Below are 19,576 nucleotides of genomic sequence, written 5' to 3' on the forward strand. Positions count from 1 at the left end.
GAACAGAAGAAGGGAGTCTATTGATAACATGAACAGCAGTAAGAATAGCTTCACCCCAAGTACGCTTAGGACATGAAGAAGAAAGAAGCATTGCACGAACAGAGTCAAGAATATGACGGTGTTTGCGTTCAACTTGGCCATTTTTTTTAGATGTACCAGTGCAAGAAAACTCAGACAAGGTACCCTGTTCTGCAAGAAAGGTTAAGAGTTTGGAATCACGATATTTCATAGCATTATCGCGGCGAAAAACCTTAATGACCTTGGAAAATTGAGTTTTAATCATAGTGGCAAAGTTAATATAAATCTGAGGTAACTCATGGCGATTGGTCATCAAACAAATTCAAGTAAAGTATGAGTAATCATCAATGAAAATGATAAAGTATCGAGCTCCTCCCATAGAAGTGGTGGGAGCGGGACCCCAAACATCAGAGTGGATAATATCAAAAGGAGAGCAAGCAAGAGAGGAATTATTGTGAAAAAATAAAGCGGGTTGTTTAGCAGTTTGACAAGAAATGCAATCAAAAGACTCATGATTAACCTGACCCAAAACACCCTGAGACACAAGAGGACGCATCTTTCCCAAGGAGGTGTGAGCAAGACGTTGATTCCATAAGTGAAAAGTAGAAGGAGAAGAAGCAGCACAGAGATTTGGTACAGGAGGAATATGAAGATTCTCGAGTTCAAACAACCTTCCGACCTTACGTCCAGTTCCGATGATTTGTCCCGTCTGAGGATCCTGTACACGACAACCAGAAATGGAAAAAGTGACATCAAAACCGAGATCAACAAGTTGACTAACAGAAATAAGATTAAAGTTCAACTTGGGAATATAATAAGCATCATGAAGATTAAGAGCTGGCTGGGAAATAGAACCCTTGTGTGTTGCGTGCAAGAGAGAACCATTAGCAGTATTGACAGAAGGTGCATTTGTAGTGGTAGACAAAGACGAGAAGAGATGACGCAAAGGTGACATGTGATTAAAGCAGGCGGAATCAAAGTACCATGTAGAATTACCTGGAGGAGTCGAAAAAGCAGCAGGAGTATTACCAGAAAAAGAGAGAAGATGCTTAAGAAGAGGCACAATATCAGAGAAAGATACAGGAGATGGGTTGCGGGTCACCAGGAAAACCACTACAACGCGGGTCAATCGACGGGCTGGGTCTGGACCGGGTACGGGCTGCCAGGTCAGCACTGAACAGGAGGTGTGCGACACGTGGAGAATCGGTGGACCGTTGATCACGGAGCTCAATCTGACGGTGCAGAATGAATCTGGAAGGAGAAGCAAGCTGGTCGCGGCAGCGTCTTGTGGCGGCGTGTCCGGCGGCTAATGACGGCGATTCTGGAAGCGTTGGAGTCACGACGATGAGAGGAACACGGTGGGGCCGACTGTGACGAACCAAAGCGTCGGGAAAGGATCCAAAAACGAGGCTAAAGAAAACTGGCGATTGAGAAGAAACAAGAGGGCTATAAACCAATTTGCATGAAAAAAAAAACCTATGCTCTTGATACCATGTTAAAAACAAGAGACCAAACTAAAGAAAGTGTTTTGTGTATTATTCAGTCTGATCAAAAGTACAATGTACAAGGGGTATATATAGGTGACAGAGGAATAAAAGTAATAAAAGTATAGAATCCTACAATTAATACACAGATATGCTATATAAATATAAACGATACTAACTGATTTAAAATGATTCTAATGATTCTCTAATAATTCTCTAACAAAAGTAATTAAAGACAACAATTGAAGAATGAGATTTAGGATTACCACAAAATTTCTCACCTTGATCAATAATGGAATTGAAATCACCAATAATAACCGATTTACCTTGGAGTTGGAAGAGCACCAAAGAGATTTCTTAAAACTGGATAGCCGAATATTCTCATTGCAATTTAAGTAAATGCCTACAAAGTTCCATTGAACGTTGAAAGGGACATCTTTTATCAAGGTAGCAATATAGAACTCATACCAACTGAAAATCTAAATAACAAAATTATCCTTCCATGCCAACGCAAGTCCACCCGCACTACTAGAAGAATCAACAATTCGCCAATTAGAATAGTCACAAGTTCTGAATTTTCTTTTCACATGTCAAGATTGATTTTTATTTCACAAAGAAAAACCAATTCGGGAAGTTTGATTGAACAATTCCTTTAAAGCTATGAACTGTGAGGGGTCTTTCCAAATTCCGACATTTCTACGATAATATTCTCATGAGTCTTGGGGGTGTCATTGACCAGCTAGCACCTTCCATCTAATCAGTAATTAGCTCTTGTTCAACACACATCTTCTTGGTCACAAACTCTATACATGTCTCTAGTCTCTTAGAGAAGTTTTTCTCTATCATAAACACCAATTTCTCTTCTTCTTCTATGCTCCTTGTATTTAGATGTGGATTTACCCCTCTTTTAAGTTCATAATACAAATGAAGATGTGATGATAAAATAAAAGAAAGATAAGAGAAATAGAACGAATGGAAGAAAAAGAGAAAGTTGTAAAAAATAGATTCGAATAAAAAAAATTAAAGAATTAAAATTAAAAAAATAAAAATAAAAAAAAACCTTAGAAGCACAACAAAAATTATTTTTGGCAGAATAATTTAAAAGAATACATACTTCTCATACTCTACCTCCTCAAGCTTGTTAAACAATACTTTTTTGTTAGAAGACCTGTATTTGTTGAGGAAACCAAATTTAGACTTTAAGAATATTAATAACAAAATGAATTTAAGTCAACTGAAACAAAATGAATTTAAGTCAACTGAATAAATAAAAAACATTAAATCAACTGAATAAATAAAAAACATTACTGTATACAAATAATTTGTTTTGAGAATGATACATTTATATAACTGAAGGTATTTGCTTCATCAAATAAATCCCGCTTTGCACTGTGTAATTAATCAATTTTTTGTTTAATAGTAATAGAAAAACAACCATTCCTCTCTGGCTCCTTGAAATGACACAAATCCAGTTCCTATCTTTTCGGGTTTTTTAAATAATAAATTTTAATTTTAAATTTTAAATAAAAAATATTTATAATAAAAGATTTAGCTAATATTAATTAATTAAAAAGTAACTTTTTTTAACCATTTATAATTTATATATGCTTTATGTATACGTTATTTTAAAGTTAGACTTAGTTTAGTAAAATTTTTATTTTTCAAAAATAGTTTGTAAAAGCTAATTTTTAAAAGATGACTTTTTAAAAAATGTAGTATTTATATTTGGTAAATTAAATTAAAAATGACTTTCAATAAACACAAACAACAACAATTACGTTTGGTAAAATAGTTTTTAAAATTTAAAAATACTATAAAAAACATAAATTAAGCGCTAAATTTAAAAATTAGTTAATATATAAGGTTATATTAGACTTTTAAATTTTGAAAAGTACAAGCCAACTTTGAAAAGCTCCACTTAAGTGCTTTCAAAAGTACTCCGATCTTTTAAAAGGTGCAAGTACAAGCACATGGTCTTTTTTTATTTACCAAACATAAATTGAGGAGCTTATGCTTTTAAAAAGCACAAACACTTCTTCAAAAAATTTTACCAAACCAAGCTTTGATGCTATATGTGCATGCACGAAGCTGAGATATAATCATTTACAATTACAAATACACATTGAAAATAAATTAAAAGATTAAGTACTTTTTCGTCCTTAAGATCTTGGGTCAAAATCAAAATCGTTCCCAACTTTTTTTGTTTATTAATATCATCCTTAACGTTAAAAATCGTTTTAAAATCATTTTTTTAATTTTTGGACTAAACTATCCCTGGTAACAAAAATTAAAAAGCCTCTCTTCCTTTCACCTTTATCCCACCCACACCCCTTTTTGGCTTTTTGCCTTAACTCACCCATACGAACCGCCTGGACAATTAGACATCCAACCTGTAATCGCAACGACCCAATTGCAAGAGCAGAGCTCTACCAACTGAGCTATATCCCCCCGAGTCAAGTGGAGCATGCATGAAGGAGTCAGTCTTCTATTCTTTTTCTTGGTGCAGCTGGGCCATCCTGGACTAGAACCAGAGACCTCACCCGTGAAGTAAATCATCGCACCTACGGTTCAATCCAACCAATTGGGAGAGAATCAATAGATTCCTTTTCGGGAGCGATTCATCCTTCCCGAATGCAGCATACAAAAACAGAAAATAGATAGAGAATAGGGAACACGAAGGAGAGGAGAGAAAAGAGGACAGGGGTCGACGACGCCGGTGTAGGTGGAGTTGTCACTGTCGCTGAGCTAGCCGAGAAGAAGAGTGGTAGAAGAGAGAGAGGAGACTGAATTAGAGAGAGATTTTGAAGAGAAAGAGTTCTGGCGTAGGTGCAGCGCTAGCCTTCGTTCAGCCTCTTCGCAGTATTGCGCCTCCAGTCTTCCTTCTCTTCATGTCGTACCGTGCCTCCTAGTTCTACTTCTTCGCAACGCCGGCTTGCATTCTTCCTCCTTGCAGCGTCATGCCTCCGTTCTGCCTCCTGTAGTGTCGTACCTCCATTCTGCCTTCTCGTCGTGTTGCGCCTCCTTTCTACTTCCATTTTGTTTTTTTCCTCTTTCGTTGAATTTCTAGTTTATTTGAAAAAAAAATTGGTTTGTTTTTTAAAAGAATTTGTTGCAGTTAGTTCTGTTACTTAATTTGTATTGTTGTTAGTTATAATTACTAATTTGTAGTTGTATAATTTCTGTTGTTGTTGATTTTGGGTATGAAATTGTGGTTGATGATTGTTGAATTATTATTTAATCTAAAATTTCTGTTGATTGATTGTAGTTGTTGCTATTGCTGAATTGTTGCTAGTGAGTTTTTTAAGTATCAAAAAAAGAAGAGAGAATTGAGGTAGAAAGAAAATGGTTGGGGGTAGTGAGTGGGTAGTAGTGATTTAGGATGATGAACTAGTAATTGAGAGAAAGAAGATATGATGGTTATGGTGACAATGGTGATGGCGATAAGAAAAGGGGCAGAGAGAGCAGATGTGTAGTGTAAACCCCGCTAAAAGTGGTAAATAATTAGTTAATAAATTGTATTTTAAATAGGAAAATTAGAAATGCAAAACTAATATCAAAATAAGGCAGAGCTCGTCAAAACGAGAATTTTGACACCAATTTCAAAAAAATTTGGCCCAAAATTGGGTCGAACGGGTCGAACCGAACCCAAACCGGACCCGTGGGCCCAACCAACTCACTATATATAATGAGCTGAAGCTCATTTCATTCCATTCAGCATGCAGAACACGCTGGGCAGCAAACTAAATGGGGAAGAACATGTTGAAGATTCCAAAACCCTTGATTTCATTCAAATCCACATAACTTCTCGCTCTGAGCTCCGATCGTCGCATCGTTTGCGGCTACGCGTCCGCGGTGTCGAGCTCTACAAAACCCATAGTATTGAAAGGTAAGAAAACTACATATTCTTCCTTAATTTCCCTATTTCCAGTTCTGAATTTATTGGGCTTTCGTGTTGAAATTTTGTATAATTTGGTGTTTTAGGTTCAAGTTAGCTTCCGGGACTTATGGGTTCAAGCTATTGAGCATATGGGTATGGTAAAGATACCCTAACCCTAGCTTAATCTTGTATTTATTATGAGAAAACTGAGATACAGAGAAGGAGTTATATGTTTAAATCGAAAATTGAGACGAGAAATTATTGTCTGAAACTTACGAGAAGGATTTTCGAAGTTACTGTGAAGCTGCCAAGACGTACCATGAATCAAAGAAGATGTTTTTGGGTTATCAGAAATAAAGAATAAAGTGGCAATGCATGTAATGGCGTGTTGAAGCATGAGAAAGTAAAGGAGGACCATCAGAAACTATTCGGAATGCTGCAACCATTGAAGATTCTACATCGGAAGTAAGGAAGAGTAATTATTGGTTTCGTATTAGATTGTTGAGGACTAGAGGAGAAGATGGAGCTTCACAGAGCCCTAAATACTACCGTATTGATAAAAACTGGAACATCGAACGTCTTAGTTCCTGAATTTGACAGCCGAGGCAACGGAGAAGAAGTTACGCAAATCTGAATTAGAATTCTCACTATGGAAGCCAACAAAAGAATTAGGCAGATCTAAAAGGAAGACTTATCAAGTGGGAAGGAAGAGGATACCTATTTCTGAAAATCACTTCAACGAACTAGAATCGGGTAAGCAATCAAAAACTAAGAAGTTAAATCCCCATTACATTGGGCCATAAGGAATCCTGAAGGAAATTGGACCAATGGCGTGTAGGATCGCTTTACCACCACATCTATCGAACTTGCATGACGTGCTTCACATATCGCAACTTCATAAATACACTTTCGATCCTACTCATGTTCTAGAACCAGAAACGGTTCAAGTGGAAGAAGATCGGATGCCTCCGGTAGCTCCAATTAGGATCTGTGACACCAGCATCAAGTGTTTACGCGGAAAAGAAGTTTCTCGGATGGAGATAGCGTGGAGTCAGGCTAGTACTAAAGAGTATATCCAGAGCATGAGTCAGATATGCGGAAGGGCTACCCACACCTCTTTTCAGATAACTCTCTTTGAATTTTGAGGACAAAATTCCTAATTAGGAGGGTAGAATGTAAACTCCGCTAAAAGCGGTAAATAATTAGTTAATAAATTGCATTTTAAATAGGAAAATTAGAAATGCAAAACTAATATCAAAATAAGGCAGAGCTCGTCAAAACGAAAATTTTGACACCAATTTCAAAAAAAATTGGCCCAAGATTGGGCCGAACGGATCGAACCGATCGAACCGAATCCGAACCGGGCCCGTGGGCCCAACCAACTCACTATATATAATGAGTTGAAGCTCATTTCATTCCATTCAGTATGCAGAACACGCTGGGCAACAACCTAAATGGGGAAGAACATGTTGAAGATTCCAAAACCCTTGATTTCATTCAAATCCACATAACTTCTCGCTCCGAGCTCCGATCGTCGCACCGTTTGCGGCTACGCATCCGCGGCGTCGAGATCTACAAATTCCATAGCATTGAAAGGTAAGAAAACCACATTTTCTTCCTCAATTTCCCTATTTCCAGTTCTAAATTTATCTGGCTTTGGTGTTGAGATTTTGTATAATTTGGTATTTTAGGTTCAAGTTAGCTTCCGGGACTTATGGGTTCAAGCTATTGAGCATATGGGTATGGTAAGGATACCCTAAACCTAGCTTAATCTTGTATTATTATGGGAAAACTGAAATTGGAATATGTATATGTATTAGGTGTAGATTAAGTGGGTATATATGTATTGGAATTTAATTGGGAATATTTGGAGGCTTGTTGGTGATCAAAGCTTAGTTTGTGGCTGTTTTACTTGAGCTTGGAAGGGCTATAATTTTGTGTTGAGAGGCTGCCTTGGGTGAATTAAGTGATCGGCCAAGGTATGGTTTAAGTTTCGCACGTTTAATATTTACGGTATTGTGAAAACTTAGGTTAGAAGAACCATAGGATAAGTTGAATTGTTTGTCCTATTTAATGATTAGCCTTGTAATGTTGTTGGAATAGATTTGTTGATGGATATATATTGGAATTATGAGGTGTGGAAGTTATTAATGGTGTGCTCTTATATTTATTTATGATGGATTATGATTGGTATTTATGAATAAGAATGTAGAGTTGTGTTGTGGTGGTATTGCATATATTGTAACTAATTATGTAATGATCGGAATTGCATGAGACCAAGTTTGGGATAAACTTGGGAATATAAGGAACTAAACTGAAAAATTTGGGACCTTTTTGTTAAATATACAATTTATGACAAATTTTTAAAGTTAGGTTGTTGAATCTGTCCAGCAGCAGAAAAGGTCAAACAGGGCAGCAACTTGTTTGTCTTGCTGCGACTTCTACGAGTTGAGTTTTGGAGCAAAAACAATTTTGTTATAAAATTTGATTAACTTTCTTTATTTCTATAAAACTTCAGAATTTTAAGAGTTGAGGATTGGGAGTTGTGAATTTTTTAATATTGGTGGTCAAAGCTGAAAAGAAACAGATTTCAGCAAGTTATGCACCAACTTCCAATGCTTGTAACTCTTAGAATTGAATAGCAATTGGGTTGCAACCAAGACACACTTGTTTCTGGATGAGCTAGGAGTTCCCAAACCAAAATTTAGCTTAATTGGAGTTTTGTAATAAAAGTTATTCAAATTGAAAGGTACAAAACTTGTTGGTTTCTAAAACAGATTTTGACTCATTTTTACTTAACTTTTAGGTAATGTAACTTCTTCATTAAAAATGTTATTAACTCAGAACTAATTGAGAAAGAAACCTGGATGAGTAAAGTTTAACTACATTAATTTTTAAAGTCATTGGATTTAACTTGGATTTTATATTGAATTTTGAATATCACATGCTGCTGCTGTTTTTCTGGTTTTATGCACTGCAGAGCAGTCATAGTTTTTTCTTTATTCCTGAGGCTAGAGAAATTAGAAAATTATGATCTTTGGTTTTTTAGAAAGCTTATTTCAAGATGAATGCCTGAACATAAAGTTTACGCAAGTCCGAGTTCATTTGTTATATTAAAAATAGAAAAGAAAATAGAGTGTCGAGGATGTCTTAGTGATAGTCATGGGTTCGAGAAGTTAAAGTTTAATCTTCGTGTGATATGATTGATTTAAGAGGTTGAGAAGAGTTTGATAAATGGTTTGGTCGAGACCCGAAAAGGATAAACATGATGAATTATAAGAGAATGATGTGAAAGCTAAATGAATACATGTTGTTATGGCTATAAAGAACGAATGTAAGAAAATGATGATGATAAATGATGAGATTTGGGAATGACTGTGTGTAGCCAAAATGGTCAATATGGCAAGTTGAGGAGGGAAGTTCCCTCTCTTGTCGTGATGCAGATGTGGGGAAGGTGGAAAGGCACTCTCCTTCGTATTGTTTTCCCCACATTCTTCTCTGGTTGCAAGGTGGAATGGCACACTCCTTCGATGTGGAAAGGCACTCTCTTTCGTATATCCTCCAAGAGAAGGTGGAAAGGCACTCTCTTTCGTTTATGATTCTCCTGGAGATGCGCAACCTAGAGACCAATGTCTAGGTTAGCTACCAGATGTGTCGGGTTCTGGCAAAATAACCAACACGTGAGCTCACGGCCAGTAGTATAGACATTCATCATATGCATATGTGTGCTTTGTTTGCTATGCCTTAATTGGAAATGCCTAATTGATATATATCACCTGCTACTTGTATATTTGCTACTTATATTATCTGTTCATTACTTGTGCTTGAACTTGTTTGGTTGTTTGTTCCTATTGCATTATGGATGATAGAGGGATGGAGAAAATGGAGAAATGGTTTGGTGATAGGTGTGGATTGAAATTGAGTAAGTTAGGTGGATTTAGAATACCTACCCCTGTTTATGGTTTTTGTATAGTAATTAAGTTGGATAATTAAATAATGAAGTTCTAGGATTGCCTATGATATTTTCAGGACCTTATTTATTATACGCGTGGCACTTTTACCATGCTGAAAACCTCCGGTTCTTATTCCATATTGTATTGTTGTTTTTCATATGCAGGCCGAGAGGCTCCTCGCTAGGCGTCTGGATCCTGGGAAGCGAAGTAGTCCTTGGGTGTATTTTGGTTTTTTATTTGTATATTTGTATATATGTATTTAGCTTATTTTTTAAGTAACTTATGTATGCTGCTCCTCTTTATCATGTTCCTATTAGGTTTCTTAGTACGCAAGTAATCCTTTCCTGAGCGTTGCGCTTTTTATTTTGCGATTTTGTTTTACTCCTGTTTCAAGGCTCCTAGTTAAGTATCATTTTCTCTATTATATATATATATATATATATATATATATATATATATATATATATGTTTTGAAAATTTAGCCGTGGAGGGTATATTTGATGCAAATCGAAAATTTCTGGGACAAAATTGAAACAAAATAAAACTTAGGGGTATTTTTAAAATTTTTGTCAAACTTCAGGGATAAAAAATATACTTTACCCTATATACAAATATATTAATAGATGATTTTAGTAACTAATTTTAATGTACGAATAATATTTTTAAATTACTTATAATAATGATGTCCAAAAGAAGACACATTTTATTTATCACAATACCTCCTCCACAGATGGATGTCCAAAAGAAGACACATTTTATTTATCACAAGACCTCCTCCATAGAAGAAGAGAATGACCCCACCATAACAAATAATTGTTCAAACACAAAACCATATACCCTACATAAACAAGAAAATAAACGAAGTATGCAAATATAGAGAAAGTGATGATATTGAAATTAAATTCCAAGGCCTAAGTTCTTGTTTGGTCCATAGAGACTTGAAAGCTTCTCAAGATGGTCAAGGCGAAATTCCAATGCAGAAAAGGACCTACGCAATGGACCAAGTTCGTTGCCTTCATTTCTATTCATGATATCGAAAGAGGCCTGTAAGAGAGTGTAATTCTTGATGTTCTTAAGAGCATTAGGATGGCCCTCTGTTTTTGGTGATTTTCTTTCTGTAGAAAGAAATATCGGGGACATTGATGTTGATGTATTCATGCTTTTTTCCTCTATCAACTGTAATGATGTGTTTATGCTACTTCCTTTTTCTTCAACTTGTATCTTCTGTTCCTTTGAAGATTGTTCAGCAGTTTGGTTCTTCTCTGATACATTTGTGCCAGTTGTCCTTGTTTTAGAAGATATTTGCCCTTTGTTATTGTGACCTTTGCGTCTATGCCATGAAATTAAAGCCAATAAAAGTAAACGTGATGAATCACAAGTTTCATTTTGTTGAAAATGTAAAAGCATTTCATATATATATATATATATACCTTTTGCGTCTCTTATGTGAGCGTTCATCCTCTTCTTTGTAGATCACTGGTAAGGTTGAAGGGTCACAGGCTAATGGACTAGTTTTGAAGAACTGAAAAGTAGTAACCATATGCATTAATAGGTCAAATTGAACATACAAGAAAACAATTGTAGATGAATGTAATTAAGAGTGAAGAGCTCACTTCAGTTTCAAGAGCAGAGGCAGCACTGCCACGACATGCAGGGTCAAGATGAAGAAGTGTGGTCAAGAGATCCAATGAAGAGGAAGGAAAGCCTTGGAAGTAGTCCTCATAATTAGGTTTGTAATGTTGTGAGGGCAAGAAGCTTGATCTTAGCTTCATTTTTATCCAATAATCTTCTGGAGGAGACCCGCATAGTTTGAAAATCAGGTGAAGCTGCTCAACCTATATAACAAACATAAAATGCTTTATTATTCGATTATGGTGGATTAGATTATACAGGAAAATATTATGTTCAAAATACGTTATAAGAAAATAAATAAATTTTATAGGCAAATGTTATAATTCTCCACAATAATGTAAATCATCATTTTGTATGGTATCATGAGATCTTGCACTATTTTATACAGCGAAATAACGTCTATATTTTATACAAACCACCATTCAATAAATGTACCTCTGTCCTTCCGGGCATGAATGGTCTTCCAACAAACATCTCAGCCAACAAGCATCCAGCACTCCATAGATCAATGTTATATCCATAATCAGTCGAACCTAAGAGGAGTTCAGGAGCCCTATACCAAAGTGTCACCACTCGATTTGTAAGAGGGCCTTGATGTTCAACATTTGCAAGACCAAAATCTGCTATTTTTAAAGAACCTCTTCTATCTATTAGCAAGTTCGAAGATTTGATATCTCGGTGAATAATTCCCCTCTCATGACAATGTTGGAGCCCAGCAAGCAATTGTTGCATGTAACACTTGATCTGTCCAAAATACAACCAAAAAAAAGTAATTGTACTCTCATTTATTATTGTACTCCCATTTATTATAGAATACTAAACAAAATAATTAAACAATATTTAGAAAGAAATCAAACATGAGGCTCAGTGAGTCTCTCATCAGGACGAGAGATAATTCTGGAAAGATCACATTGCATATAATCAAAGACGAGATAAAGACTATATTGCATCCTAGATGTTGCCAATCCTCTAAGCTTGATGACATTGGGATGATCCAGCTTTTGCAGTATCATAATCTCTCTCGCCATGAATTTTATACTTTCAGAATCGGATGTATCAAAACGAACTTTTTTCAGAGCAACAATCTTTCCAGTATCCTTATCACGGGCTTTGTAGACATTGCTATATGTTCCACGTCCAATCTATAGTCAAAAATAAAATAAGATAGACGTATTATATAAAAGCTAATACTAGACAACACATAAACTACAGAATTAGAGAAATTACTTTGTCAAGTTTTTCATAGGAGTCAGCGCTCTTGGCAACCAAAGCAGACAAAACCTCTTTAGGGATATTATCAGCCAACCATTTGGGCCAACCTTCACCGACTTCATACCCTGCAAATTTATTTTTCTTTTTCATATTGTCTTCGGACAACTTAGATTCTTCCTCCATCAACTTACCAATGTCATTAGCAGCAACAGCCTTTTCCGTTTTCTTTTTCCCTGTTTTTTCCTTTTCCTTATCTGTATATCTATAGCCACCAGTCCTTAACTTACTGTAATTATCTTTGGGATGACTAACGCTCTCTTTTCTGTTAGAACTATGGTTATCGTAGCTTTTTAGTTTCATGGTTGACGTAGAAGAAGATGAAGTTAGTTTGGGATTGGCATAAGCATACTCCTTTTTCAATCTGTTTAAGCGGCGTTCTTGAATGGGAGAATCTAACTTACCATTAACGCAACCCATGAAGATTATCTCTATTTCTGTGACAACTATGCATGGAATGAAATGAATAATAAGATGAGATTAAGCTTGAGATAAGCATGTAATAGAAAGCGAGCAAAACAAAGCTTCACTGGAAAAATCGATGTTTTGTGTTCTTTTTTACCGGCATTTACAAATAACAGAACTATGTAATTAACGACGGTGTTGTCTCTAATTTTTCTTCTTTATTCTATAGTATTTAATTTTCAGAAATAAACCCTCTACCATATGACATCTGTTCATGTTGATAATCTGCCCAAAAATATATTAAAATTTTAAATTTTACATATTTTTTAATAAATACAAATTTAAGATTTTTATTATTATTCAATTAAATTTATTCATTGTTTTACATGATTATATACAATTGATTATAGTTATAAATTTTTTTTATATTTACAGAACATAAAAGTTAAATTCTATTCTTAAACACCCTCAAAAGATAATGAAAATAATTTTTAATATTTTTAAAAAATAATTTTAAATATATTTTTTTGTACATATTTATTGTTGCTTCTAGAATAAAAATAAATTTTTAAATTTTACCAAATAATTTTTTGTAAGAATAAATTATTTAGATAAATTAAATTTTAAAATTTTAAAATAATATATTTTCAAAGACAAATTTTAAAAAATAAATTAAATTTTTTTAAAACAAATAGATGAATATTGTACTCTTATTATTGTGTAGAATAAAAGAGTATTGTACTCTATAATTTTTAAATAAACAAAGGTGATTGTTATTAATCTATTGTACTTGAAAAATGGTCTCTAATTTGTTAAAAAAATTAAAAATTAATATTTAATTTAAAAAGTAAAAAAGTAAATAAATTTTTAAAATTTAAATTTTACTATAAAAAATAAATTAAATAAAAATTAGACACCAATTCATAAGCATCCTATACTAATTAGCCATAAATAAAAAATTAAAAGAAAATAAATAATACATCACCATGCAACACCATCTTCTGTTCTTACTTTAATAGTATATTTTTTTATTTTATAAATAATCATATTATTATTTTAGCTGTCAAATATTAATTATATTATAACCATTTTTAATTTTGTCAAAAAATATTGATATAAATCTAGTTATTAAATTTTACATTTTTTTTAGAATTTTATTCTTTTTAATAACAGATTAATTTAAGACCCTCCTAACCACTACACCTTAACATATCCAAAAGATTTAGATAACAATAATATACAAATAAAATTTGCTAATTGTTAGTCACTGTATATAGAAATATATTTTTTAATATCTCATAAAAAATTTATTATACTAATATCAATAGATTTAATTATTAATCTATTTCAAGTGTAATTATTAGTTTAAACTGAATTTTAAAATTAAAATTAATTTTATTTTTATTATACTAATATAAATAAATTATTTTTTTGTATCTTTTTAAAGGATTGTTTAATCATTTATTATCCCTTACTTAATTATGGAGTCCATGGAAGGCATAAAAAATTTGTCATCGGCATTTACAACAATAGAACTATGTAATTAACGAACAATCGTTGTTGCTGATTTGTTGTCTCTAGTTTCTCTTTCTTATTCTTTAATATTTAGATCTTCAGGAATACATAGTTTACCTTTATGACATATATTCATGTTTGTAAATCTGGCTGGAAATGTATAGGATAAATACAATTTTGATATTTCTTTCTAGTTTAATAAATGCATAATAAATATATTAAAAATTTATGTTTAACCTACTTTTTAGTAATTTTCTTTAATTGGTAAGCCGTTAAAACTTTTAAATAATTAAAAGTATAAAATTTTTACTATCATCTAATTAAACTTATTTATTTTTTTAATGACTATATACAATTATCATAGTTGTAAACTTTTTTTTTATATTTACATAACATAAAAATTAAATGATTTCTTAAACATTCTCAGAATACAATGAAAATTATTTTTAATATTTTTAAAAATTAATTTTAAATATGTTTTATTATACATATTTATTGTTGCTTCTAGAATAAAAATAAAATTTTTAAATTTTATTAAATTAATTTTTTTAAGAATAAATTATTTGTATAAATTAAATTTAAAATTAAAATAACATATTTTCAAAGACAATTTTCAAACATAAAATAAAATTCTTTAAAGCAAACAATTGAATATCGTACTTTTATTATTATCTAAAATAAAAAATACCATATTTCCTTTTCAAAGTTTAAACTAATTTAACATGGATAATACATTAAATAAAGATTCAGAATAATAAAAATGTCAAAATCATGTCTTTTAAATTTATTTTAAAACTAGCGTGATAACCTGTGCAATTCACGAGCTTCATAAAATTTAAATTTTTTTAAAAAAAATATTAAGAATATAACTAAAATGTATTCTATAAAAATAGATATGTTATATTAAATTTGGATAATTACAAAATTATCAATACACTAAAATAAAAAAATAGAATATAATAATTATTCAATATATAAATAAATGATATAACATAAATTTTAAGATAATAAAAGATAATAAAATATTCAAACAATTGTTAGCCACTAGAAAAATAGAAAAAAGAAGCCCAATAGAAATGTAGTTTACTATTACGTATTATCTCAAAAACACATAACGTCAAGATACCTAATGATAGCAAAACAAAATATATACAACATATATAAATTTGTTCACTAAACAAAAAATAAAATATATCCAAGACAACTTAACACATAATTCAAAATATTCATCAAGCAGACAAGTGAATTGACTATTTGACCAATCCAAGTTGGTTGTATTATATTCTTTATATGTAAGAATTTAAATGTGTTTAATATAAATAATCTATTAAATGAAATTCAATAATAAATAAAGTGTCAAATCACTGTTTAGAATTTATTCTAAACTTCTTTCACCTATTAATAAAATTTATTCTAAACTTTTATCACCTATGTCAACTCTATTCAATCATTTTACACAAATAAAATTGCCAAATGATTAAAAATCTTATTAAGACAAAACTCTTGTAAGAATAATTTGTCTTTTTTAAAGAAAAACAAGATTAATTTTCACTTATATGTTCATCAAGTCATACTATACAGAATCATATTTAAAAAAATACTTGGTATCTGAAACACAATAGAATTAAAATTAATTTGATTTTAAAATTAATTTCTTTTATTTAGAATGGATAAAAAAATATAACTTGAATTGACATGTAAGTATTTAAACTCAGAACCTTTTATTTTTTATAAAAGTTTGTTAAAATTAAAACTATTTGATGTGATAAAAATATAAAGGGTCATTTTTATCTTTTAAATATTAATATAAAAATAGAAAATAAATGACAAAAGTGAGTGGAAGAGTGGCACACGACACGGCCTTGGCCGCCACTTACTAGGTCGACCAGCAAAAGAAGCCGATTAGGCATTAAATTTGAGCCACAAAAAAACTGCCATAGTGACTCATATCCACGAATATTAGCAAGGTGAGATTGGGTGAGAGGCCGACTAGCGTCCACCATTAAGAGAAAAAAAAGAGTAAAATTCTATCGGTAGTAAAATAAAGGGTTAAATATTATTTTTTCATCCATAAGGTCTGATGTTAAAATTAAAATTATTTTTTATTTTTTTTATTATTAAAATTATTTTAATATTACAAAACGTTATAAAATTATCATTTTTTTTAATTTTATTTTTTTATTAAATTATTCTTAATAAATAATAAAAATAATTAAAAATAATATTAAAAAATAAAATAAAATCCACCTCACCCCCTCATCCCACTCCCAACTCCCATCTCCTTTCTTATGTCTCTTTTTTCAATAATAAAAAAATTTTCACATCATCATCATCCCTTCGCACCTCTTCTCTCTCCCTTTCCTCACCACCATCACCACTGTTATCATAGCCATTCATTACTCAACACTTCTTTTTTCTAGCAACAACAATAGCCCCAAAATAAATTAACATCAACATTCACAAAATAAATCAACAAAAAATTCAGATTAAACAATAATTCAATAATCATCAAATACAATTTTAATTTTCAGATCCAAAAACAGCAAAACAACAGAAATTAAAAAAATTTAAAAAAAATGATATCTTCAAAAACTTAAAAAAAAAGAATGACGAACAGCTTCTTGAAACTTCGTTCGAAGTTCCAAAACTCCCACCACTACTATTAACCACTACTACCACCGTAACTGCTATGGTTATCGAAATCTCTGAGATTCTGTGGCTGTTAGAGAAACAATGGATTACTGTTATTGTTGTTGTTCCCAAAAGCATGAATTAATGGGTTATTCAAATTCAAAATAGAAGAAGATTGTGGATCCATGTAAGCATAGTGATGGAAAAGAAGAAGAATGAGAAGAAGATGAAGAAAAAGAACCGTTGTTGATGGCGGTAACTACACCAAACTTCATCGTCATCAAACCAGAACATTGTTGTTCTTCCTGCTTCACTGCAGAAGAAGAAGCGAATAAGTAGGGCGGCGAAAATAGAGAAAAGAAGAATTGGGGTTGGGATTGGGGCTAAGGTTTTGAAGAAAGGGGCATGAGGAAGGGGATAGGGGTTGCGGGAGTGGGGTGAGGGGGTGGGGGTGGGTTTTGTTTTAGTTTTTTAATATTATTTTTAATTATTTTTATTATTTATTAAGGGTAATTTGGTAAAAAAATAAAATTTAAGTAGAAAAGGACAATTTTATAACGTTTTGTAACGTTGATGATGATTTTAATAACGAAAAAAGGTCGGAGACAATTTTGATTTCGGTCTCGGACCATAGGGACGAAAAAAATACTTAACCCTAAAATAAATAACTAAGAAGGATAAATATAAAATAAAAAGTGTAAATAGAAAATATAGTTAGCTCAATAAAGATGTTTCATATATGTATTTACTTAATATTATATATATATATATATATATTAAGGTGAGAGAGCGAAATATTGCTCAGTAAAAGAAGAAAGGGAATTATTATTGCTTATGTATGTTGGCTCAGATATGTGCCCCTATTTATACATGTATGGGGTCTTTATTTTCAACTTTCATTTGAGTTCATTCTTTCTTGAGAATGGACATCCACGTTAATCCTTATCACAACACTCTCCCTTGGATGTCCATTTAGAATTATGCCTCGTTAAAACCTTAGTAAAGAAAAACCCAATGGGAAAAACTTTAGTGAAGGAAAAATAGTACAAAATCCTTTGTGATGGGACTGCCTCATTAAAAACCTTGTCAAAAAAATCCAATGGGAAAAAAACCTGATCAAGGAAAAAAAAAGTACAGTCTCCCCCTCTTGTCGATATCATTTAATGTCTCGAAATCGGCGCATCCCAATCTCATGTACCAATCTTTCAAAGGAGGATTTTGGGAGTGACTTTGTGAATAAATTTGCCAGATTGTCACTTGAGCAGATTTGTTGGACATCAATTGTCCCTTGATTTTGAAGATCATGAGTGAAGAAGAATTTGGGAGAAATATGCTTTGTTCTATCACCTTTGATGTATCTGCCTTCAAGTTGAGCAATGCATGTTATATTATCTTCAAACAGGACAGTTGGAGCTATCTTATGATCAATCAGTTCACATGATAACAGAATATATTGGATTAAACTCCTGAGCCAAAAACATGTGCTTCATGAATCGCTTGTATGTCGGCATGATTAGAGGATGTTGCAGCAATCGTCTATTTCGTGGACCTCCATGATATAGTTGTTCCACCATATGTGAACAGGTATTCTATTTGAGATCTCCCTTTATGTGGATCAGACAAGTATCCGTCATCTGCATAGCCAACTAGTTGTGACTTGGATCCATAGGGATAAAACAATCCCATATCAACCGTTCCATGAAGATATCAAAAGATCTGTTTGATTCCATTCCAATGTCTTCTGGTTGGAAAGGAACTATATCTTGCTAGTAAATTCACAGCAAATGATATATCGGATCTTGTATTATTAACAAGATACATTAGCGCTCCAATGGAACTAAGATATGGTACTTCAGGATCAAGGATATCTTCATTTTCTTCTTTAGGACGAAATTGATCCTTTTCCATATCCAAAGATCTTACGATCATTGGGGTACTCAAGGGATGTGATTTATCCATATAAAATCTTTTCAAGATCTTCTCTGTGTATGTTGTTTGATGAATAAAGATCCCATTTTTTATATGCTCGATCTGCAGGCCGAGAAAAAATTTAGTCCTTCGAAGACCTTTCATCTCAAACTCTTCTTTTAAAGTTTTTATAATTGTTGGAATCTCTTCAAGAGTCCCAATGATATTTAAATCATCAATGTACACAGCAATTATAATGAATCTAGATGCAGATTTCTTTATGAGAACATATGGACAGATATCATCATTCTTGAATCCATTTTTGGCTAGATACTCAATAAGACGATTATATCACATTCGTCTAGATTGCTTCAGACCATATAAAGATCTTTGCAATTTGACTGAGTATAACCTTTGCAAATATTCATTGGATAGTTCAGATATCTTTAGTCCTTCAAAGACTTTCATATAGATATCACGGTCTAATGAACTGTATAAGTAGGCTGTTACCACATCCATTAAATGCATATGCAATTTATGATATGCAGATAAACTGACCAAATAACGCAATGTTATCGCATCTACTACAGGGGAATACGTTTTTTCATAATCTATAACGGGCCTTTGTGAAAAACCTTATGCCACAAGTCGGGCTTTGTAGCGCACAACTTTATTTTTCTCATTTCGTTTTCTCACAAATACCCACCTGTATCCAACAGGTTTTACATCTTCTGGTGTATAGATTACAGGTCTAAAGACTTCACGTTTTGCAAATGAGTCTAATTCATCCTTCATGGCTTCTTTCCATTTTGGCCAATCATTTCTTTGTTGACATTCTTTGATTGATCTTGGCTCAAGATCCTTACTTTCATGCATGATATTTA

At 32.4% G+C, this 19,576-nt stretch overlaps 1 protein-coding gene across 1 annotated transcript; it reads right to left on the reverse strand.

Moving 5' to 3' along the window:
- Positions 1-10,012: 10,012 nt before the first annotated feature.
- Positions 10,013-12,914, reverse strand: LOC112771241 (probable serine/threonine-protein kinase At1g54610). The gene is made up of 6 exons (XM_025815924.3): positions 12,192-12,914; positions 11,822-12,106; positions 11,400-11,708; positions 10,946-11,167; positions 10,763-10,854; positions 10,013-10,662 (listed from the first exon to the last, which is right to left on the reverse strand). Exons 1-6 carry the CDS (start codon positions 12,651-12,653, stop codon positions 10,230-10,232), a joined length of 1,803 nt encoding a protein of 600 aa, XP_025671709.1. The 5' UTR covers positions 12,654-12,914; the 3' UTR covers positions 10,013-10,229.
- Positions 12,915-19,576: the final 6,662 nt, after the last annotated feature.

The sequence above is a fragment of the Arachis hypogaea genome, chromosome 3 (assembly GCF_003086295.3).
Source record: "Arachis hypogaea cultivar Tifrunner chromosome 3, arahy.Tifrunner.gnm2.J5K5, whole genome shotgun sequence".
Classification (NCBI taxonomy): Eukaryota; Viridiplantae; Streptophyta; class Magnoliopsida; order Fabales; family Fabaceae; genus Arachis; species Arachis hypogaea.